At 40.3% G+C, this 25,545-nt stretch overlaps 1 protein-coding gene and 1 pseudogene across 1 annotated transcript in view; both read left to right on the top strand.

Moving 5' to 3' along the window:
* The window catches only part of LOC128636659 (zinc finger protein OZF), a 28,718-nt gene extending 18,435 nt beyond the window's left edge, over window positions 1-10,283 (top strand). Inside the window, exons 2-6 of the mRNA XM_053689651.1 lie at window positions 1,002-1,148; window positions 3,967-4,077; window positions 4,528-4,641; window positions 5,776-5,880; window positions 9,187-10,283. Coding sequence (XP_053545626.1) covers window positions 1,002-1,148; window positions 3,967-4,077; window positions 4,528-4,641; window positions 5,776-5,880; window positions 9,187-10,283 — 1,574 coding nt within the window. The remainder of the gene's footprint in view (window positions 1-1,001; window positions 1,149-3,966; window positions 4,078-4,527; window positions 4,642-5,775; window positions 5,881-9,186) is intronic.
* A 318-nt stretch (window positions 10,284-10,601) lies between these two features.
* LOC128636658 (E3 ubiquitin/ISG15 ligase TRIM25-like) overlaps window positions 10,602-25,545 on the top strand; it is a 53,233-nt pseudogene continuing 38,289 nt past the window's right edge.

Here is a 25,545-nt window from a genome sequence, read left to right as displayed (position 1 = left end):
TCTGCCACCTCAGAGGTGGCAGACGAGTTAAAGGGACACAACCCACATTTTTTTCTTTCATGATTCAGGTAGTGCATGACATTTTAAGCAACTTTCTAATGTATTCCTATTATCAAAATGTCTTCATTCTCTTGCTATCTTTATTTGAAATGCAAGAATGTAAGTTTAGATGCCGGCCCATTTTTGGTTAGCAACCTGGGTTGTTTTTGCTGATTGGTGGATAAATTCATCCACCAATAAAAAAGTGCTGATGTCTAAACCAAAAAAGTTAGATGCGTTCTTTTTCAAATAAAGATAGCAAGAGAACGAAGAAAAATTGATAATAGGAGTAAAGTAGAAAGTTGCTTAAAATTGCTGCTCTATCTGAATCACGAAAGAAAAAAAATTGGGTTCAGTGTCCCTTTAAGGTGCAGCGGTCTTAAGACCGCTGCCTCTTAACTCTTGTTTACGGCGAGCCTAAAGGCTCGCAGGGAAACTGCAGCATACGCTGCATAATAAATCGACCCCATAGGCTGATTTCTAACTCCTTGAAGGCCACCTCTTATCTTAGTGCATTTTATTAGCTTTTCACAGCCAAAACAGTGCTAGTTCATGCGGCTATATAGATAGCATTATGCTTACTCCTGTGGAGTTACCTATGAGTCAGCACTGATTGGCGTCCATCAAGTCAGTAACAACGCCCACGGTTAAGAATTGCTTGGTGGGGGGAAGTGCATGCGCAAAAGAAACCGTGGGCGTTGTTACTGACTTGATGGACGCCAAAGGGGGCATGCTAGGATTGGTTAAACGCTAATTCTTCATTATAACCAATAAAAGCCGGGGCTTTGCGGGCGTAGGAACAGCAGAGGGTATAAAAAAATAAAAGTAGTTGGTTTTTCAAAAATATGCGATTTATTTTGCTTTCTCCTTACAAATCACGTTAAGCATATCAGGTAACTTTATAATCACTTTAATCTTTTTGTAGTATTTTGGTATTGAAATTATTTTTTTATTTTTTTAAGGTTTTAGTTTCTTTGATGGACACGTGCCACACAAAATACTTCCTGTATATGCCACTAAAGATCCTGCTTTAGTTCCAAGACTGTCTGGTTGCTTGATGAACAAGCAAATGGCCGACAGAACCTGTACACAAACTTCAGAATATGGAGGTAAGAATTTCATGTTACTACAGCTATAACCTAGATTTGTACATCAGAACTGTTATTCATGTGCAGGTTTCATATGACTGATGTGAGGTTTACAGCACTCAGAAATGAGAATGTTTTAATAGTAATAATTTTATTAATAGTAATAAATTATTACATTTATTGACAGAACAATTATGATGGCGGGTGTTCGATAAATGTACCTTGCACCTTAGTTAATCTGGTACAATAGAGAGCAGAAGCTTAACAGTTTGCCGTTTTATGACACAGTTTAAAAGTTACGAAACTAATATAAAAATAATCTCTGGAATAATAAACTATAGCAGCCCCTGTGTGCACTAAACTGAAGTGCACGATACAGCTTTTTAAGAAGACTACAAAATCACTGTTCTGTGAATGAGCAACACTTCTGTCACAGGGTGCAAGAGTGCTTATGTTTCAAGATGGTGCCCGGCCCCTGCATGAAGATAAAGAGCTTCACTATCCAGCTCCAGTAAATGGTTAAAATAAGACATCCACTATAAAGAGTTATAGCCATAGAAGGATAAACAATAAGATTGTAAATAGTAACCCTGCTACGGTAATTGTGCCCACCAGTTACACGTCCCTTTTAAATGCTAATGTGAAGCAAGTGTCAGATTACAAGGGTGTGTGTAATACCGTTTAATTGGGGTAGATCCAGTAGCAATTTGGATAGGACGTAATGTCATATTGAAGGCTTGGAAATCCAAACATAGTCCTATGATTAAATAATTTACTAATAAAATAATGATACAAATACATTTAGAACAGTTTAATGTAAATATATCACAGGAGAAAAGAGTGGCTTCTTTTTTTCAGAAATAGCTTAAAGTGATTTTGACTTTCCCAATTAGAGTTCAAAAACAGATAATCTATCCTTTTAGGAAATCTGATTATTTTAGTATGGCACTCTTAAATGGAGATTTTCCAGATTTATGGGGAGATTGAGGGATGAGGCTAAGGGGGAGGAGAAGAGTGGACTTATTATATATATATATATATATATATATAAAAAAAATTATTATGTGTTTTTTTGTTCTATCTCCCCCCTTCCCTTCCTACTGTATATTGTTTTAAGCCTACTTTGTTAGTATAATATCTCTAGTGTTTTTTTTTTTGAGTGTTGTAAGAAGTATTACATAATTCAGAAACTATCTAAATATATACTTATTTTTATTGAAAAAAAAGGAAAAACAATAACATAGCGAAATTGTTGAAAATATGTTGGGCTTGATTTTTTGTTATTTTGTATTTTCTTACATAGCCCTGTGTGGCTCAAGCTATGAACCTTGTATATCTTTCACTCTGTTATTGAATAAATAAATATATTAAAAAAAAATAAAGATGGAAAATGGTAACCCTGCTACGGTAATTGTGCCCCCCAGTTACACATCCCTTTTAAATGCTAATGTGATGCAAGTGTCAGATTACAAGGGTGTGTGTAATACCGTTTAATTGGGGTAGATCCAGTAGCCATGGGGGGGGGGGGGGGGCAAGTGCTTCCTGTACTGAGTGCAGGAGCCGAACCTTTTTCTGCTTGTGCTCTCCCCATTCAATCAGAGCTGAACCACATGATACCTTAAAGGGCCATAATACCCAAATGTTTAAACATTTGAAAGTGATGCAGCATAGCTGTAAAAAGCTGACTAGAAAATATCACCTGAACATCTCTATGTAAAAAAGAAAGATATTTTACCTCAAAAGTTCCTCAGTAGCCACCTCCCATTGTAAAGGATTTCTAAGCAGCATATTAGTATGTCTGTCCTAGGACAGCTTAGGGGATGAGCCTCGTGCACTCTCATATTATTTCACCAATCAGGTAAAGGAAGCTTACTATGAAATCTCATGAGAGCTAAGTCAAATCTTATGAGATCACAGTAAAAGAGTTCATGACCTCTGCACTGCTGATGCTGATTGGCTGCAGTTAATTTCTTAATTTTTTTTTTACCTGCAGCTGGGAGCAGCTGAGTATAACTTTTTACACAGAACTTACTCTGCTGAGCTGAGGAGATTGTGAGGTAAAATATCTTCCTTTTTTGCATAGAGATGCTCAGGTGATATTTTCTAGTCAGCTTTTTACAGTTATACTGCATCAGTTTCAAGTGATTTAGCATATGAGTATTATGTCCCTTTAAACTTCCTCCAACCTATAAATGTTGACCTTTTTTAATTAGAATCTTATTGAGCCATGCTGTTTTGAGCGGCAGACTTTTCAGTGCCTGATGACATAGTAATGTTAACAACCGCTCATCACTTGATAACTCCCCCACTGGGTAGTGCTAGTAAGACTGGAGTAACGGCCAAAACTCCCAACTTGTAGTGAAAAATGTGCAAAATCCACAGCACTATGAAGAATGCTACATTTATTCAAACATATGAACAGATAGGTATGTGACGTTTCTGGATCACAGGCCCTTAATCATGCCTATTGTAATGTTAAAGGAGCATGAAAGTCAGAATTACACTTCTATGATTCAGACAGAGCATGCAGTTTTAAAAAACGTATCAATTTTCTTCTACTATGAATTTTTATTTGTTCTTCTGGTATACTTTGTTAAAAAGCATACCTAGATAGGCTCAAGTGCAGCTGTTTCAATATTTCTTGAGTTGACATAGTTCTACTATCTAAACTTGTATTCTGACTTCTTGAAAATCTATAGAGTTCATTTATGGTGTCTGTGTGCAGCTTGAATCAAATATTTTAATATATCTAGGCAATACAATAGTTTCTTTTTACGTTAACAAGAGCCAAAAGCTATTACTAACTTCTACAAATTGGTTTGTCATTTCCATGTTACAGACAGCGCTGATGGGAAACCTCCATCTGTCACCCGGTGTAATAAAGGAACAGACCCGTATGTGCATGATCACATGAAGACTGAGGACAAAATTCCTATAAATACTGCGGAAGGTAAGTTATAAATACTAAGAAACCTGCAGTAATGGTGGCTACAGGCTCAGACACTGAAATCTGTACATTCACGTGTACAGACATCCGATCACAAAATAAAAATATCAAGAGACTGAGATCAGGCCGCAGTTGTTGTAACATATCTCAAATGTGCCTAGAAATGGAGTCATAGCTGTATTATATGAAAATAATGTTATTAAAAAATAATAGTGTAAACCAGTGCTTGACAAACACGGGTGCCAGGGAGCCACTGGCACCACTGGTTTAGAGTTTCCAAGACACCTTGGGAGGATCTGTATAGGTTGAACTCGATGGACTTCCGTCGTCTTTCAACCTCATCTACTATGTTATATGGTGTTTCCTGTTCCTCTATACAAAGTATATGTTAAAACGTCTTGGGAATATGGCGACTCACTATAATGTCATTTAATTTAGTATTGTCACTTACAGAGCTCCTCGAGGAAAATTCAGACGTGTTATTAAATGTGAAGGTGGAAGATGAGGAAGAGAATAGTGATGAAATCACAAGTTTGAATGCGAATTTAGATGATAATCAGTGTACCGGTGAGTACCTATTTGAGAATTACTGGGTGTTCAATTAAAGGGATACGAAACCCAACTTTTTTCTCTCATGATTCAGATAGAGCAGCAAGTTTAAGCAACTTTCTAATTTACTCCTATTATATTTTTTTCTTCTTCTCTTGGTATCTTTATTTGAAAAGCAGGAATGTAAGCTTAGGAAACAGCCCTTTTTTGTATGCAAAACACAGGTGAGTGTGTGTGGTTCAGCAAACTGGGTAGCACTTGCTGTGATTGGTGGTTAAATGTAGCCAGGTGCTGAACCAAAAACGACTCCTAAGTTTGCATTCCTGCTTTTCAAATAAAGATACAAAGAGAACAAAGAAAATGTGATAATAGGAGTACTTTGGAAAGTTGCTTAAAAATGCTGCTCTATCTGAATCCTGAATAAGAAAAAAATTGGGTTTCATATCCCTTTAAGATTTCTTGGTCTTCATTCTGACATCTCAGCATTTGCTTTAGTTTAGTAGTTTGCAAAGTGTTCAGGTGAATTAAATTGTTATAATAAAGTCACAAGTGGGCTAAAAGAGGCTACGCTCTGGGTACTTACCATTCCATAGGACAGGGCTTGACAAATTCGTTTAACACGTAGGAGGCAGACGAAAAAGTTAGGAGAATGTTTCAGTCACATGAGAAAAAGAGGGAAAATTACACACGTTAAAGAAACAGAAGTGCATTTGCACAGATATTTGTGTGTTTCACATTTAGACAAATAAATCCAGTGCCAGAAATACCCAAGAAGCGTCTTTGTTTTGCCAAACAATTAACCATAGCTCTGAGGACGCGGTAATCATTCTAGCATAAATCGTGATTGCACTCACGCATCCGCGTTCACTGTAAAAGCCGCTTGTAATCTGGCCCAACAGAATAGGTAAAAGTCAAGAAAAAGTTATACTAATGGACTGGCGAGAAAATGAAGTCGTTTGCACAGGAAAGGAGGAAGCATTTACGGGGAAGAAGTGAACCCTGGTTGCCCGTACTAGCTGGTAATTGTGATCTGTTCTATCGATCTGCTGGTTATAATAAATGTAATCTGTTAGTAATTGTGATCTGTTCAATCGATCTGCTGGTTATGATAAATGTAATCTGTAATCTAACAGTTAGTAATTGTTTAAACAGATGAAGACAAATCTGATATGTTAACATTTGAAATAAGAAAAGATATGTACTCAAGGAGTCGCACGCAATCTCCTGAACATGACATATGTGACAGCAGCAGCACAGGTGAGTGTCAGTTTATAATGTGCCTGAGGTCACTGTGAGGGATGTGTGTCACAGGTGATTGTGTGTAATAGCTCTAAGGGATGTGTGTCACAGGTGAGTGTGTGTGATAACTCTGTGGGATGTGTGTTACAGGTGAGTGTGTGTCATAGCTCTGGAGATGTGTGTCACAGGTGAGTGTGTGTCCTAGCTCTGAGGGATGTGTGTCACAGGTGAGTGTGTGTGTGTGTAATAGCTCTGAGGGATGTGTGTCACAGGTGAGTGTGTGTGATAGCTCTGGGGGATGTGTGTCACAGGTAAGTATGTGTAATAGCTCTGAGGGATGTGTGTCACAGGTGAGTGTGTGTGATAGCTCTGGGGGATGTGTGTCACAGGTGAGTGTGTGTGATAGCTCTGGGGGATGTGTGTCACAGGTGAGTGTGTGTGATAGCTCTGGGGGATGTGTGTCACAGGTAAGTATGTGTAATAGCTCTGAGGGATGTGTGTCACAGGTGAGTGTGTGTGATAGCTCTGGGGGATGTGTGTCACAGGTGAGTGTGTGTGATAGCTCTGGAGATGTGTGTCACAGGTGAGTGTGTGTCCTAGCTCTGAGGGATGTGTGTCACAGGTGAGTGTGTGTGTGTGTAATAGCTCTGAGGGATGTGTGTCACAGGTAAGTATGTGTAATAGCTTTGAGGGATGTGTGTCACAGGTGAGTGTGTGTGATAGCTCTGGGGGATGTGTGTCACAGGTAAGTATGTGTAATAGCTCTGAGGGATGTGTGTCACAGGTGAGTGTGTGTGATAGCTCTGGGGGATGTGTGTCACAGGTAAGTATGTGTAATAGCTCTGAGGGATGTGTGTCACAGGTGAGTGTGTGTGATAGCTCTGGGGGATGTGTGTCACAGGTGAGTGTGTGTGATAGCTCTGGAGATGTGTGTCGCAGGTGAGTGTGTGTGTGGGTAATAGCTCTGGAGGATGTGTGTCACAGGTGAGTGTGTGTGTAATAGCTCTGAGGGATGTGTGTCACAGGTGAGTGTGTGTGATAGCTCTGGAGATGTGTGTCACAGGTGAGTGTGTGTGTGGGTAATAGCTCTGGAGGATGTGTGTCACAGGTGAGTGTGTGTGATAGCTCTAGGTCTAGGGGATGTGTGTCACAGGTGAGTGTGTGTAATAGCTGTGAGGGATGTGTGTCACAGGTGAGTGTGTGTGATAGCTCTGGAGATGTGTGTCACAGGTGAGTGTGTGTGAAATAGCTCTAGGGGATGTGTGTCACAGGTGAGTGTGTGTGAAATAGCTCTAGGGGATGTGTGTCACAGGTGAGTGTGTGTGAATAGCTCTAGGGGATGTGTGTCATATTTGAGTGTGTAATATCTTTGGGGCATGTGTGTCACAGGTGAGTGTGTGTGATAGCTCTGGGGGATGTGTGTCACAGTTGAGTGTGTGTGATAGCTCTGGGGGATGTGTGTCACAGGTGAGTGTGTGTGATAGCTCTGGGGGATGTGTGTCACAGGTGATTGTGTGTGATAGCTCTGGGGGATGTGTGTCACAGGTGAGTGTGTATAATAGCTCTGAGGGATGTGTGTCACAGGTGAGTGTGTGTGTGTGATAGCTTTGGGGGATGTGTGTCATTGGTGAGTGTGTGTGTGATAGCTCTGGGGGATGTGTGTCACAAGTGAGTGTGTGTGATAGCTCTGGGGGATGTGTGTGATAGCTCTGGAGATGTGTTACAGGTGAGTGTGTGTGTGTGGGTAATAGCTCTGGAGGATGTGTGTCACAGGTGAGTGTGTGTGATAGCTCTGGAGATGTGTGTCACAGGTGAGTGTGTGTGTGGGTAATAGCTCTGAGGGATGTGTGTCACAGGTGAGTGTGTGTGATAGCTCTGGAGATGTGTGTCACAGGTGAGTGTGTGTGTGGGTAATAGCTCTGGAGGATGTGTGTCACAGGTGAGTGTGTGTGATAGCTCTAGGGGATGTGTGTCACAGGTGAGTGTGTATAATAGCTGTGAGGGATGTGTGTCACAGGTGAGTGTGTGTGTGTGATAGCTCTGGAGATGTGTGTCACAGGTGAGTGTGTGTGAAATAGCTCTAGGGGATGTGTGTCACAGGTGAGTGTGTGTGAATAGCTCTAGGGGATGTGTGTCATATTTGAGTGTGTAATATCTTTGGGGCATGTGTGTCACAGGTGAGTGTGTGTGATAGCTCTGGGGGATGTGTGTCACAGGTGAGTGTGTGTGATAGCTCTGGGGGATGTGTGTCACAGGTGAGTGTGTGTGATAGCTCTGGGGGATGTGTGTCACAGGTGAGTGTGTGTGATAGCTCTGGGGGATGTGTGTCACAGGTGAGTGTGTGTGATAGCTCTGGGGGATGTGTGTCACAGGTGAGTGTGTGTGATAGCTCTGGGGGATGTGTGTCACAGGTGATTGTGTGTGATAGCTCTGGGGGATGTGTGTCACAGGTGAGTGTGTATAATAGCTCTGAGGGATGTGTGTCACAGGTGAGTGTGTGTGTGTGATAGCTCTGGGGGATGTGTGTCACAAGTGAGTGTGTGTGTAATAGCTCTGGGGGATGTGTTTCACAAGTAAATGTGTGTGTAATAGCTTTGGGGGATGTGTGTCATAGGTGGGTGTGTGTGTGTAATAGCTTTGGGGGATGTGTGTCAAAAGTGAGTGTGTATGATAGCTCTGAGGGATGTGTGTCACAGGTGAGTGTGTGTGTGTGTGTGTAATAGCTCTGGGGATGTGTGTCACAAGTGTGTGTGTGTGTGTAATAGCTCTGGGGATGTGTGTCACAAGTGAGTGTGTGTAATAGTTCTGGGGATGTGTGTCACAAGTGAGTGTGTGCGTGTGTAATAGCTCTAGGGCACTGGTTTTCAAATCCGTCTGCAAGCCTCCCTAACAGGCCACATTTTGAGGATATCTGAACTGGAGCACAAGTGAAACAATCAGCTGATTAGTAAACATAGTTACTTTACCTGCTCTCATACAAGGTAATCCAGAAAACCTGGACTATTGGGGAGGCCTGAGGGCAGTTTTGAAAACCAGTGCTCTAAGGGATGTGTGTCACAGGTGAGTGTGTGTGATGACTCTAGAGAATGCTAGAAACAGGTGAGTGTACACTTCCAGCATGTCTGACAGACGTTTCTTGCAGTTCAATATGTGCACGCAGATAAATATCTTGAGTAGGAGTTCAGTAAAAATTGAACTTTTGACATTTGATACTATTATGGCTTCCTTTCTCTCTTGCACTTCTTTTTAAGGTGGGCATGCAATGTGTATTCTTATTGTACTTATTTTGAACAGATTTATTAATTACCATAAATACTTTTGCAGGTGATATTTCAGAAGATTGTCAGAAGACCAATCATACAACAAGCAAAAGTATTAAGACATCTTTTTCTGTTATGGCCACAGAATTTGCAGAGACTCACGTAGACCAGATTTGTCATAAACAAGCCAAGGCGAAAGGAACACGGAACTCCAAAACAATGAGTTATAATTCCAGTACTTTAATATGCTCTGTATGTGGGAAATGTTTTAATCACAGCTCAAAATTTACTACACACCAAGTAGAACAAACAGTTGCGTGTTCTGCATGTAGCAAATATTTTATTGGAAAAACAGATTTTTTAAAGCAAAAGAGAAGTGACAAAACAGACCGACCTTTTGCCTGCTCTGAATGTGAGAAATGTTTTTCTAAAAACTCACAACTTGTTCTACATATGAGAAAGCATACCGGGGAAAAACCATTTTCTTGTTCTGAATGTGGGAAATGTTTTGCTAAAAACTCAGTTCTTGCTATGCATAAAAGAACACATACTGCAGAGAAACCCTTTTCTTGTTTGGATTGTGGGAAATGTTTTGCTAGGAATTCAGATCTTGTCAAACATACCAGAGTTCACACTGGTCTGAAACCATTTGCTTGTGCGAATTGTGGAAAATGTTTCAGTAGTAACTCCAATCTTGCGAGACATCAACTTATACACACAGGAGAAAAGCCGTTTGAATGTCCTATATGTGGAAAATGTTTTGGTAGAAACTCAGAACTTGTTTTACATAAAAGAATGCACACGGGAGAAAAACCGTATTCATGCTCACAGTGTGAGAAATGCTTTAGTAATAGTTCAAATCTTGCTAAACATCAGTCAATGCATACAGGTGAAAAACCGTTCTCATGTTCTGAATGTGGCAAATGCTTTGCTAGAAATTCAGATCTTGGCCAACATATGAGAACTCACACGGGCGAGAAACCATATGCTTGTGCTGTGTGCGGCAAGTGTTTTGCAAGAAACTCCGATCTGTTTAAACATAAGAGAATTCACACGGGAGAGAGACCCTTTGTGTGTTCGGTTTGTGGGAAATGTTTTAGTCGAAAATCCATTCTGGTTTTGCACAGAAAAACACACACAAAAGAAAATACCACTGCATGAAATTCTAAACTTGTACAGAATGAAGGGGACATATCCTTGAATGTTCTTGAAGTGAAAATTTTTCTTTATGTTATAAAGAACTTGTTAAAAAATTGAAATAACATTTTCTTGAATTGCAAAATGTTTTGTTACTTATGTAAGTCCTGTTTTCAAGTAGTATCTGAAATGAAAATATTTTTTGTATGCTGAAGTAAAAAAAATAATCTGAGATTATTGGATGTGAAAGTACACAAGGGAGAGATCATGTGCAGATGTTAAACTCATTGGTTGTACCTTGTTAGACATATTAATTGCAAATAACAATCTTTATTTCATAAGATGGTGTGAGTCTGCAAGTCTTTACATTTTGCCACTAGGAGGAATCAAATATATCTAACACACCATGAGGTTTTAACCCCTCCCACTTCCCTGTACCTCACAGTCTTATCTTTGCCTCCACTGGAGAAGGTGAAGAATTGAGGTTCTCCCATTTTTTTCTCTTGAAGGGGTTTATTTGTCTTAGGACTTGTCCCTTAGCCTCCCCCTGATTGGCTTTGTCATTGTACTCCCTAAGGAAAATACTCTGCTGTTTTATACAGCACTGGATGGGCTCTCTAATGGAGACCTAAAAGCTGCAGTGTGGTAAGTACTGTAAAGCCGTTGTCAGGTAAGTATATTCACTGACACAGGCTATTGGTTGGTACATTTTAAATGTATATCATAGCCAGAGGACTCTCTTATCAGGTAAACACAGATGGATTGTTTGTACAGGGGTTGTATGTTGTGCACATAATTGTATTGTATATCACTTTTAGCCGCTTTGAGGGACAAGTGGTTATATTTTGAACAAGTATACAGTGTGGCAAAATTTTATTTATTGTTTTTCCTAACGCTCTTAGATGTGATGTGGAACGCAACCCCAAAGTTTTTCCCGCTACACTGCAGAGTCGCGCACTAGCCTCCTCACTCTCAGTTGGCAGAAGCCATTTTACAGTTCGTAGTGTGTTTTTTCTGCTCTAGTTAAAGTGATCGCTAGGAGGAGCTAGGTACTAAAAACGGGGGATTTGTTTTTACTATATATTCAGCACTATATGTGTATAATTTTTCGGTGTATTTGTCAATTACACTTCTTTCACACAATTGCACTTATCACTACATCCTGTTATTTGTTCAGGAATAACTTTAACAGCTTTATTATTCTGTCAGTGTCCTCTGCATACAGAACTACCATTCTGTTGTTTGTGTAATAAAAACTGTTATTTTGTCTTTTGCTACATTTATCAGTTTACATTGTAACATAAAAATAAGAAGGCTCTCCAATGGCACAGTATATTATGTAAAAGTCTCCTACTCAAAGAGCCAATAACTCTTGCACCATAGAAATATACTCACAAGTCTAATGCACTAACAAATAGTGCAGACACCACAAGCTGGCTCCCTCCGGTAGTCAGGTGTACAGGTCCAGAGATGGATTACTCAGTTAAAGAGACAGTCTAGTCAAAATTAAACTTTAATGATTCAGATAGGAACTACAATTTTAAACGACTTTACAATTCACTTTTATCATCAAATTTGCTTTGTTCTTTTGGCATTCTTTGTTGAAAGCTAAACCTACGTAGCTCATATGCTAATTTCTAAGCCCTTGAAGGCCGCCCCTTATTTCAATGCATTTGGCAGTTTTTCACAGCTAGAGGGTATTAGTTCATGTGTGCCATACAGATAACGTGACCACGCCCGTGGTGTTACAAATGAGAGGGCACTGATTGGATAAATGCAAGTCTGTCAAAATAACTGAAATAAGGGGGCAGTCTGCAAAGGCTTGGATACAAAGTAATCACAGAGGTAAAAAGTGTATTTATATAACAGTGTTGGTTATGCAAAACAGGGGAATGGGTAATAAAGGGATTATCTATTCTTTAAATTCGAACAAAGAACTCCACAAACAAATTAAAAATGAAGCCCCTGTATTAATAAGGGGTGATTTATTCTAATAAGATCACTTAAAATAAAAACTGCTACAATGTGTTTCACAGTGCTAACGGCATTGTTTCCTCAGGCATTTCTGCTATCTTCACTTTTTTTTACTTCATGTCTGCATGCTGAGACAATGATGTAGCGATTACACTTGTCTCTCCCAAACAATTTAACTCTGTCAGTCAGGCAATCCCTCTCGGTGGATTTCCCACTGGAAAATGTCTCAGGGAATGGCCTTTCTTCATCATTCCTATGAAATAATTACTACTAATGCAAGTCTCTTGAGGTAGGGCTCTGTCTATGGATCTCAGAGGTTGCAGGGATTTTGATCTCAGGAGGTGAAGTTACCAATCATTGTTCTAGAGCTTTGTATGATCTTCAGACTTCACCTCTTCTCAAGTGAGAAACGCCCATTTTTTTCCAATCAGACAATATCACAGCAATAGCCTATATCAATCATGAAAGGGGCACTCGCCGTGCTCTAGCATTAAAGAAGGTATTGCAAATTATGTGCTGGGCACAATTTCTGAAATCACTACACAATTTCTGAAATTCATATTCCAGGAATCAACAATTGGGAGGCGTGCTATTTAAGTAATCAGTCTCTTGATTCAGGGGAATGGTCCCTTAATAAGTCATTTTTATATCAATTAGTATCTTTCTGGGGTGTTCCAAACCTAGACTTAATGGCTTCCCTTCCGAATCACAAACTTCACAGATACTGTGCAAAGTTTAGAGATACGTAAGCGGATCTCTTGCACTTCCTTGGTCTTTTCACATAGTTTATTTATTTACTCCAATTGTCCTTTTGGAGAATGATAGCTTGTCTCAAGCAGGAGCACACGTCAGCTATTCTGATTGCTCCAGCGTGGCCACTCAGAACTTGGTATGTGGATATAGTTCAAATGTCCAGTTCTCCTCCATGGCATCTTCCACTTCGTCAAGCTCTATTGTCACAAGGACCAAATCTCCAATGCTTTAATTTAATGGCTTGGAGATAGAATTAACCATTATTTCTCAAAAGGTTTGTTTTGGGTCCAGTAATTGATACTCTTGTTCAAGCTCATAAACCTATTACCAGAAAGATATATCATAAGAATTGGAAGGTTTATTTTTCTGGTGTAATGAGAGAGGTTGCGTTAGTCTTCAAGAAAAGGGGTGTGATGGCACTACTACAGATATTTGGGGATGGGCTAATAATGATATAAGGTTGGCCTTATTGACAATAGTTATGGCCCTTAGGTGCTGTGTACAAAATCACATATTTACATGTACAACCAAAGACAGTTGCAAAAAAAGTGTACACTTGATAGCACTCAATCCCACAATAATGATTATAAGTATAGCGTGGTGTATATGTGAAAAAAATGACAATTTAAAATGTTAAACTTTAATAGATAATGTTAAAAAATGGGCACACTTAAAACCCCTAGAGAACTAGTGGTTGTTACAAGTCAAATCGTCTGCAATAGTAACAGACAAGGTTAAATTATAATGTACATTAGTCAGATATGTATTGTGAACTCAACCAAGGTCTTAAATGTGAGATATATTTATTTTGTATAGTGTCTCACAATAGATGAGATATTAAATGAACAGAAAAATGTTTGGTGCAAACAGTAAAGCCAAATTGCATTAATTCGGTACCTATTGGCTATTAGTGTAAATCACCTTCCTGTTATATTCTTTTCACCTTAGAGTATAGGTGAAATACCTCATAGGCCCTATTCTGAAAAATTAAGAGATTGTCTCCTTAATGAGTATCATTGCTATTACATTACTATTATGAGAATATGTGATCCAATTTCTCCAGTACTGTGTGGTGTTACTCTTATGGTTATACAAATAACAGAGGCTGTTAATATACAGCCTACATAATCAATTATTGTATATGAACAGATGACAAATTTTATAAAGATCACAACAGTATAAATGCTCACATAAATAATATCACTAAATGATTTAGTAGCCAAGTAGTTGCGATTTAAATAGCTACGATTGTGGATTCTATAGGAACTAAATAGTAAAATAATTATAAACTTTCAAACGTGGGTGCTATCTCATAATGCACCTTGGCAAAAGTAATAAGGTAATGAAACGTTACCTTTGTATTACACTAATATTTATATTTAGATTGTTACTGAATGTTAGATCGTATGAGAGTAATAGAATCGTATTGTTATAACTAAATAGTAATTGTCTTCACAAAGATTAATAGTGGTATCTTGGTAAAAAATTGAGTTAGGATTACCGTTCTATTAAAGTAACTCATAACATTTGTATTAGATCGATATGCGTCCGGCAAAACATGTCAGGAGTAGGGGGAATTGGGACCCCTCAGTTTTAAATCTAGTTGAACTATTTAGTTGTAAACATTGATATCTGAGCTGACGAGGATCGTATACTCAGATTAGTCAGAAAGTGAATTTCACTTGGGTTCTCCTTATTCCCCATGTGGTTCTCCTTATCGGGGTTAGACTACCGCCCACGATGGGCGGGGCTTATCGCTCACGCGTTTAGCCGCTCAGTTGGTGTTCCGGGTTCCGACGGCAGGGTACCTTGAGGCTCCGGTGTTTTCCTAAGTCCGCTTGTTCAGTCATCTCACAAGCGGTCTTAGGCACGCAGTTCACAAAGTATTATTTGTTGGCTTGTGGGGACAGGTAGGCGCCGCAGCGGAGCTGTGGCTAGGTGCAAGTGTATTTTCTCCCCTCAGATTTCTCACACTTTTACTGGGTAGATCTATTAGCTGCTTGTAAGAAAAGCTAGTGTAACCTAACGGTGCTTCCCTGCTTTTACATGTGAGTGCTGCACAGTAAAAAATTGTAACGTTTTATTTTTTAAAGGCACAGTACACTCGTTTTTGTTTTCAACATATTTGTTTTCACTTATATTAACTACTTACTTGTTATTTTATTTACAAATGTATCTACAGTACCACGACCAATATTGCTTTTGCTTATCTTTTGTCATGGCTGGCCTTCAGGACAGTACATGTTCCATGTGTTTAGATGCAAATGTGGAACCACCTGTTCCTTTTTGTCCCTCATGTACTGAGAGGGCTTTACAGTTTAAAGAACAAATTTTCTTTAATGCAAGTATATCTAAGGATGTTTCTCAAACCTTGAGACTCGGGGTATTCCGCAACTTTCTCCCCAAGCGTCATAGCCTTTAACGCTCGCTCAGGCGATGCCGTGTTCTTCAACTGCATCTGCTTCATTCACTCTGCAGGATATGGCTGCAGTTATGTCATCCACCCTTAAAGAAGTTTTATCTAAGTTGCCAGCATTGCAAGGCAAACGCAGTAGGAAAGAGGCCCATGCGGTCCCTGCGACTTCTGATGCTTTGATGGCGATCTCCGATGTACCCTCCCAGGTCTCTGAATTGGGGGGTACGGAGGCTCTGTCTGAGGGGGAATTGTCTGACTCAGGAAGTGCATTGCCCCCGACAGATTCGGACGTAATGTCCTTCAGGTTTAAGTTTGAACACCTCACACTTTTGCTGCGAGATGTTTTGGTGACTCTGGATGACTGTGACTCTATTGTGGTCCTGCCAGAGAAATTAAGTAAGATGGACAGATATTTGGAGGTTCCTTCTTATTCTGACGTTTTTCCGGTCCCTAAGAGAATTTCGGACATTATTGCAAGGGAATGGGAAAGACCGGGTATTCATTCTCCCCTTCCCCTATTTTTAAGAAAATGTACCCTATAGCTGACACCGTTGGGGATTCTTGGCAGACGATCCCTAAGGTGGAGGGAGCTATCTCTACCCTGGCTAAGCATACGAGTATCCCTATAGAGGACAGTTGTGCCTTCAAAGACCCCATGGATAAGAAGTTGGAGGGTCTTCTAAAAATACTCTATGTTCATCAAGGGTTCTTATTGCAACCGGCAGCCTGCATTGTCACAGTCACGACTGCGGCTGCTTTTTGGTTTGACACCCTAGAACAGTCTCTTAGGACTGAGACTTCTTTGGAAGAAATACAGGATAGAATTAAGGCCCTTAAGCTGGCTAATTCTTTTATTACGGATGCTTCCTTTCAGATCACCAAATTGGCGGCTAAGAGTTCGGGATTCTCCATCTTCGCATGAAGAGCCTTATGGTTAAAATCTTGGTCTGCAGATGTGTCCTCTAAATTCAAGCTTTTGGCTATTCCTTTCAAAAGAAAGACCCTATTCGGGCCTGACTTGAAAGAGATCATTTCTGACATTGCGAGAGGTAAGGGTCACCTCCTCCCTCAAGATAAAACGTCTAAGCAAAGGGGACGACAGAGTAATTTTCGTTCCTTTAGAAATTTCAAGGGAGTCCCCTCTTCCTCTTCCACTAAACAGGAAGGAATTATTCACAAGCCAAGTCCACATGGAGACCCAACCAGTCTTGGAACAAGGGTAAACAACCCAAGAAGCCTGCTGCTGCTACCAAGACAGCATGAAGGGGCGGCCCCTAATCCGGGACCGGATCTAGTAGGGGGCAGACTTTCTCTCTTTGTCCAGGCTTGGATAAGAGATGTTCAGGATCCCTGGAAATCGTGTCTCAAGGGTATCAGTTGGAGTTCAAAAATTCCTTCCCCATAGGAAGGTTTCTTCTTTCACGATTGTCTGTAGACCAGATAAAAAGAGAGGCGTTGTTACGCTGTGTAAGATACCTCTACTCCATGGGAGTAATTTGTCCCGTTCCAATACAGGTACAGGGGTTTTACTCAAATCTCTTTGTAGTTCCCAAAAAAGAGGGAACGTTCCGACCCATTTTAGATCTCAAAAGTCTAAACAAATTTCTCAGAGTTCCATCTTTCAAGATGGAAACTTTTCGGACCATTCTTCCATTGATCCAGGAGAGTCAATATATGACTACCGTGGATTTAAAGGATGCATATCTTGATATTCTTATCCACAGAGATCATCACAATTTCCTGAAGTTTGCCTTTCTGGACAAACATTTTCAGTTCGTGGTCCTTCCTTTCGGTCTGGCCACGGCACCCAGAATTTTCACAAAGGTTCTGGGATCTCTGCTGGCGGTTCTCAAGCCGCGGGGCATCGCAGTGGCGCCTTATCTGGACGATATTCTGATCCAGGCGTCGTCTTATCGACTAACAAAGTCTCATACCGACATTGTTCTATCTTTTCTATGGACTCACGGGTGGAAGGTGAATCTAGAAAAGAGTTCACTAATTCCACAGACAATGGTTCCTTTCCTGGGAACTCTAATCCATTCTCTATCTATGAAGATCTTTTTCACGGAAGTCAGAAAATTAAAGTTTCTGAATACATGCCGAACCCTTCGGTCCAATCCTCGGCCGTCAGTGGCTCAGTGCATTGAGGCAATTGGATTGATGGTGGCAGCAATGGACATCATCATTCCGTTTGCTCGTTTTCATCTCAGACCTCTACAACTGAGCATGCTCAGACAATGGAATGGAGATTATGCAAATTTGTCTCCTCAGATAGATCTGGATCAGGAGACAAGGCACTCTCTTCTTTGGTGGTTGTCGCAGGATCATCTGTCCCAAGGGACGTTCTTCCGCAGACCCTCTTGGGTGATAGTGACAACGGACGCCAGCCTGATAGGATGGGGTGCAGTCTGGAACTCCCTGAAGGCTCAGGGTGTGTGGACTCAGTCGGAGTCTCTAATTCCCATCAATATTCTGGAGTTGAGAGCAATATTCAATGCGCTTCAGGCTTGGCCTCAGTTGGCTTCGGCCAAATTCATCAGATTACAGTCGGACAACATCACGACTGTAGCATACATCAATTATCAGGGAGGAACAAGGAGTTCCTTAGCGATGACAGAAGTAGCCAAGATAATGCAGTGGGCAGAAGCTCACTCTTGTTATCTGTCGGCAATCTACATCCTAGGAGTGGACAACTGGGAGGCTGATTTTTTGAGCAGACAGACATTTCATCCGGGGGAATGGGAACTCCATCCGAAAGTCTTTGCCAACCTGGTTCTCAGATGGGGCAGGCCGGAGCTGGATCTTATGGCGTCTCGTCAGAATGCCAAGCTCCTGAGATACGGATCCAGGTCCAGGGATACTCAGGCCGAACTGATAGATGCCTTGGCAGTGCCTTGGTCGTTCAACCTAGCTTATGTGTTCCCTCCATTTGCTCTCCTTCCTCGGGTGATTGCTCGAGTCAAACAGGAGAGGGCTTCGGTGATCCTCATCGCTCCTTCGTGGCCTCGCAGGACTTGGTATGCCGATCTGGTGGACATGTCATCTCTGCCACCGTGGAAGCTTCCACTGAGGCAGGACCTTCTCATTCAGGAACCCTTCCATCATCCAAATCTAATTTCTCTGCAGCTGACTGCTTGGAGATTGAACGCTTGATTTTATCTAAGCGAGGGTTCTCTGATTCGGTCATTGATACCTTGATTCAGGCACGTAAGCCTGTTACTAGAAGAGTTTACCATAAGATATGGCGTAAATATCTTTATTGGTGCGAATCCAAGGGCTACTCATCGAGTAGGGTTAAGATTCCTAGGATTTTATCTTTTCTCCAAGAAGGATTGGAGAAAGGGTTGTCAGCAACTTCCTTAAAGGGACAGATTTCTGCATTGTCTATTTTGCTACACAAGCGTCTGGCAGATGTTCCAGATGTTCAATCTTTTTGTCAGGCTCTGACTAGAATCAGACCTGTGTTTAGATCAAGTACTCCTCCTTGGAGTTTGAATTTAGTTCTTAATGTTCTTCAAGGGGTTCCGTTTCAACCTATGCATTCCGTAGATATTAAGTTATTATCTTGGAAAGTTTTATTTTTGGTTGCTATTTCTTCTGCTCGCAGAGTTTTTGAGCTTTCGGCACTACAATGTGATTCTCCTTATCTTATTTTTTATTCCGATAAGGTTGTGCTGCGTACCAAACCTGGTTTTCTTCCTAAGGTTGTTTCCAACAAGAATATTAATCAGGAAATTGTTGTTCCTTCATTGTGTCCTAATCCTTCTTCTAAGAAGGAGCGTCTGTTACATAATTTGGACGTAGTCCGTGCCTTGAAGTTCTACTTGCAGTCGACTAAGGATTTTCGTCAATCATCTTCATTATTTGTTGTTTTTTCTGGAAAACGTAGGGGTCAGAAAGCTACGGCTACCTCTCTTTCTTTTTGGCTGAAGAGTATCATCCATGTTGCATATGAAACTGCTGGACAACAGCCTCCAGAACAAATTACAGCTCATTCCACTAGGGCTGTGGCTTCCTCATGTGCATTTAAAAATGATGCTTCTATTGAACAGATTTGCAAGGCTGCAACTTGGTCATCTCTTCACACTTTTTCCAAATTTTCCAAATTTGATACTTTTGCCTCGTCCAAGGCTGTTTTGGGGAGAAAGGTTCTTCAAGCAGTGGTGCCTTCTGTTTACGTTCCTGTCTTGACCCTTCCTTTCATCCGTGTCCTTTCTCTTCCTAACTTCGGTCGAATGACTGGAGTGGGAGGGAAGGGAGGAGCTATATATACAGCTCTGCTGTGGTGCTCTTTGCCTCCTCCTGCTGACCAGGAGGCGATATCCCATAAGTAAGGATGAAATCCGTGGACTTGTAGTATCGTAAAAGAAATACATTTATCAGGTAAGCATAAATTTCCTTTTCTCCTCCTTGGAATTGAAATTTGGTTTTGAGGGTTTTACAAGCTCGTATTCTCTTCAGGAAACATAAATCAAAAGATTATAGTTCCTGCCTTATATCCAAATCCAAAAGTCCCCCAGGCCGCAGTGCCTGATAAATAGGTTCCTGTCTTAATTTTGGAGCTACTCTTTTCTCGTGGACTCCATGGCTTGGTTATTAGATCCCAAACGTGTGGACTCACCACCTTATGAAAGAAAACATAATTTATGTTTATCTGATAAATGTATTTTCTTCATGGTGGGGAGAGTCCACAAGACCCACCCAAAATTAATTGTTCATTCATTGTTTTTCTGCTTTGCACCACTTATAGGCCTAGATTTGGAGTTCGGCGGTAGCCGTCAAAACCAGCGTTAGAGGCTCCTAACGCTGGTTTTGGCCGCCCGCTGGTATTTGGAGTCAGTGATTAAAGGGTCTAACGCTCACTTTTCAGCCGCGACTTTTCCATACCGCAGATCCCCCTACGCCATTTGCGTAGCCTATCTTTTCAATGGGATCTTTCTAACGCTGGTATTTAGAGTCGTTTCTGAAGTGAGCGTTAGAGCTCTAACGACAAGATTCCAGCCGCCTGAAAATAGCAGGAGTTAAGAGCTTTCTGGCTAACGCCGGTTCATAAAGCTCTTAACTACTGTACCCTAAAGTACACTAACACCCATAAACTACCTATGTACCCCTAAACCGAGGTCACCCCACACCGCCGCCACTCGATTAAAATTTTTAACCCCTAATCTGCCGACCGCCACCTACGTTATACTTATGTACCCCTAATCTGCTGCCCCTAACCCCGCCGACCCCTGTATTACATTTATTAACCCCTAACCTGCCCCCCACAACGTCGCCGCCAGCTACTTAAAATAATTAACCCCTAATCTTCCGACCGCAAAGCGCCGCCACCTACGTTATCCCTATGTACCCCTAATCTGCTACCCCTAACACCGCCGACCCCTATATTATATTTATTAACCCCTAATCTGCCCCCCTCAACGTCGCCGACACCTGCCTACACTTATTAACTCCTAATCTGCCGAGCGGACCTCACCGCTACTATAATAAATGTATTAACCCCTAAAGCTAAGTCTAACCCTAATACACCCCCCTAAGTTAAATATAATTTACATCTAACGAAATAAATTAACTCTTATTAAATAACTTATTCCAATTTAAAGCTAAATACTTACCTGTAAAATAAATCCTAATATAGCTACAATATAAATTATAATTATATTATAGCTATTTTAGGATTAATATTTATTTTACAGGCAACTTTGTAATTATTTTAACCAGGTACAATAGCTATTAAATAGTTAAGAACTATTTAATAGTTACCTAGTTAAAATAATTACAAAATTACCTGTAAAATAAATCCTAACCTAAGATATAATTAAACCTAACACTACCCTATCAATAAAATAATTAAATAAACTACCTACAATTACCTACAATTAACCTAACACTACACTATCAATAAATTAATTAAACACAATTGCTACAAATAAATACAATTAAATAAACTAGCTAAAGTACAAAAAATAAAAAAGAACTAAGTTACAAAAAATAATAAAATATTTACAAACATAAGAAAAATATTACAACAATTTTAAACTAATTACACCTACTCTAAGCCCCCTAATAAAATAACAAAGCCCCCCAAAATAAAAAATTCCCTACCCTATTCTAAATTAAAAAAGTTACAAGCTCTTTTACCTTACCAGCCCTGAACAGGGCCCTTTGCGGGGCATGCCCCAAGGATTTCAGCTCTTTTGCCTGTAAAAAAAAACATACCATACCCCCCCCCAACATTACAACCCACCACCCACATACCCCTAATCTAACCCAAACCCCCCTTAAATAAACCTAACACTAAGCCCCTGAAGATCTTCCTACCTTGTCTTCACCATCCAGGTATCACTGATCCGTCCTGGCTCCAACATCTTCATCCAACCCAAGCGGGGGTTGGCGATCCATCATCCGGTGCTGAAGAGGTCCAGAAGAGGCTCCAAAGTCTTCCTCCTATCCGGCAAGAAGAGGACATCCGGACCGGCAAACATCTTCTCCAAGCGGCATCTTCAATCTTCTTCCATCCGGTGCGGAGCGGGTCCATCTTGAAGCAGGCGACGCGGATCCATCCTCTTCTTCCGTTGTCTCCCGACGAATGACGGTTCCTTTAAGGGACGTCATCCAAGATGGCGTCCCTCGAATTCCGATTGGCTGATAGGATTCTATCAGCCAATCGGAATTAAGGTAGGAATTTTCTGATTGGCTGATGGAATCAGCCAATCAGAATCAAGTTCAATCCGATTGGCTGATCCAATCAGCCAATCAGATTGAGCTTGCATTCTATTGGCTGATCGGAACAGCCAATAGAATGCGAGCTCAATCTGATTGGCTGATTGGATCAGCCAATCGGATTGAACTTGATTCTGATTGGCTGATTCCATCAGCCAATCAGAAAATTCCTACCTTAATTCCGATTGGCTGATAGAATCCTATCAGCCAATCGGAATTCGAGGGACGCCATCTTGGATGACGTCCCTTAAAGGAACCGTCATTCGTCGGGAGACAACGGAAGAAGAGGATGGATTCGCGTCGCCTGCTTCAAGATGGACCCGCTCCGCACCGGATGGAAGAAGATTGAAGATGCCGCTTGGAGAAGATGTTTGCCGGTCCGGATGTCCTCTTCTTGCCGGATAGGAGGAAGACTTTGGAGCCTCTTCTGGACCTCTTCAGCACCGGATGATGGATCGCCAACCCCCGCTTGGGTTGGATGAAGATGTTGGAGCCAGGACGGATCGGTGAACCTGGTATGGTGAAGACAAGGTAGGAAGATCTTCAGGGGCTTAGTGTTAGGTTTATTTAAGGGGGGTTTGGGTTAGATTAGGGGTATGTGGGTGGTGGGTTGTAATGTTGGGGGGGGGTATGGTATGTTTTTTTTTACAGGCAAAAGAGCTGAAATCCTTGGGGCATGCCCCGCAAAGGGCCCTGTTCAGGGCTGGTAAGGTAAAAGAGCTTGTAACTTTTTTAATTTAGAATAGGGTAGGGAATTTTTTATTTTGGGGGGCTTTGTTATTTTATTAGGGGGCTTAGAGTAGGTGTAATTAGTTTAAAATTGTTGTAATATTTTTCTTATGTTTGTAAATATTTTATTATTTTTTGTAACTTAGTTCTTTTTTATTTTTTGTACTTTAGCTAGTTTATTTAATTGTATTTATTTGTAGCAATTGTGTTTAATTAATTTATTGATAGTGTAGTGTTAGGTTAATTGTAGGTAATTGTAGGTAGTTTATTTAATTATTTTATTGATAGGGTAGTGTTAGGTTTAATTATATCTTAGGTTAGGATTTATTTTACAGGTAAATTTGTTATTATTTTAACTAGGTAACTATTAAATAGTTCTTAACTATTTAATAGCTATTGTACCTGGTTAAAATAATTACAAAGTTGCCTGTAAAATAAATATTAATCCTAAAATAGCTATAATATAATTATAATTTATATTGTAGCTATATTAGGATTTATTTTACAGGTAAGTATTTAGCTTTAAATAGGAATAAGTTATTTAATAAGAGTTAATTTATTTCGTTAGATGTAAATTATATTTAACTTAGGGGGGTGTTAGTATTAGGGTTAGACTTAGCTTTAGGGGTTAATACATTTATTATAGAAGCGGTGAGGTCCGCTCGGCAGATTAGGAGTTAATAAGTGTAGGCAGGTGTCGGCGACGTTGAGGGGGGCAGATTAGGGGTTAATAAATATAATATAGGGGTCGGCGATGTTAGGGCAGCAGATTAGGGGTACATAGGGATAACGTAGGTTGCGGCGGTTTACGGAGCGGCAGATTAGGGGTTAAAAAAAATATGCAGGGGTCAGCGATAGCGGGGGCGGCAGATTAGGGGTTAATAAGTGTAAGGTTAGGGGTGTTTAGACTCGGGGTACATGTTAGGGTGTTAGGTGCAGACGTAGGAAGTGTTTCCCCATAGGAAACAATGGGGCTGCGTTAGGAGCTGAACGCTGCTTTTTTGCAGGTGTTAGGTTTTTTTTCAGCTCAAACAGCCCCATTGTTTCCTATGGGAGAATCGTGCACGAGCACGTTTTTGAGGCCGGCCGCGTCCGTAAGCAACTCTGGTATCGAGAGTTGCATTTGCGGTAAAAATGCTCTACGCTCCTTTTTTGGAGCCTAACGCAGCATTTGATTAAACTCTCGATACCAGAGTTAAATTTATGGTGCGGCCAGAAAAAAGCCCGCGGAGCGTTAACAGCCCTTTTACCGCCGAACTCCAAATCTAGGCCATAGTTTTCACCTCATTTACCCTGTTTTGTTCTTTCCTAAGTTTCTCTTATTCTCCTCTTCTTGACTATACTTTAGACCAGGGGTCAGTAACCTTTGCTCTCCTGATATTTTGGAACTACATTTCCCATGATGCTCAGACAGCCTAAAGAATGTCTTAGCATCATGGGAAATGTAGTTCCAAAACATCTGGAGAGCCAAGGTTGCTGACCCCTGCTTTAGACTGAGAGGTATATAGAAATCAGAGGGATTACGACTTCTTGGTGTGTTGGGTATCTTTGTCTCATTCTAGTGCCCAGGTGTTGAATCTCAAACATACAGACTTGTGGACTCTCACCACCATGAAATAAATATATTTATAATTAATGCATAAATTATGTTTTTTAATTCAGAATTGAATAGACATAATAAACCCAAGAGAAAGTAATTCTTGGCATATGTTAAGAACTTCAACTGTGATGTTTTGATTTGAATTTATCAGTTGCTTCTTTAAAATATATTTGTAAAATGTTTATGTGTGATAACATATGGAGCAATGAGTGTCAAAAATAGGATGCAATAAATAAACAAGCTAATAATTTAAAAACCAGGTTCTTAAAGAATTTTTGACATCATAATAATTTTTTTCTTATTTTTTGTTGAAAATTTTAATCTAAAGCTGAGTGGATGGCAGCACTGGTAAAGATACTAACGTACATATTAAAAACTGTTTTGTTTAATGCATAATTATCTAATAACTTTATCAAACTGGTATAAGAATGAAGCTAAATGTAAAATACAGAGTATATGTTCAGAGAAGTATTTCCATAATTTGTAAACCTTCTATGTTTAAAAGCGTGGGCATATATTTGGCATTTGTTATTCATTACGGAAACAAGTGCTGAATTTGGCTGTTTTTGGATGCGTTTGGCTTTTTCAGCCACAAGATTTATTAGGAAAGAAATACAACGCACAGATACCCAGATTTGCACAGATATTCATGTATTGCTCTTCGTTTCTAATAAATCCAGCCACAGAAAGTGCTGAATGCCTTAGACCGCATCCATATTCAGCATCTGCTTCCTTAACGAATGCCAAATACATGCCTAGAATTCATCGTAAGATTTTAAAGAATCACAGAAAATTAAGATTTTGTATTTTGAGTGAGATTTACCATCCTTACAGATTTAAAGGCCTGAACATAGGTGTAATAGAGGAAAAAACCTGAATTGTGCTGTAACTACATAACATTAGAGCAACAGGTGACAATGGGGTGACCACGGTTGTAATTAGAAAAGAGGCTCTCAGTATCTGCACGTCCTGCAACAGTGACTCCTTACTTTTTACAGAGCGCAGCAGCACATAATATATTACATATATACTGATCATAATCATTATGATCATAATCAAAAAAAGTGCAAAAATAAATTTGGGTAATGTGT

The sequence above is a fragment of the Bombina bombina genome, chromosome 7 (genome assembly GCF_027579735.1).
Source record: "Bombina bombina isolate aBomBom1 chromosome 7, aBomBom1.pri, whole genome shotgun sequence".
NCBI classification, from domain to species: Eukaryota; Metazoa; Chordata; class Amphibia; order Anura; family Bombinatoridae; genus Bombina; species Bombina bombina.
This window is presented reverse-complemented; position numbering and strand designations above follow the sequence as displayed.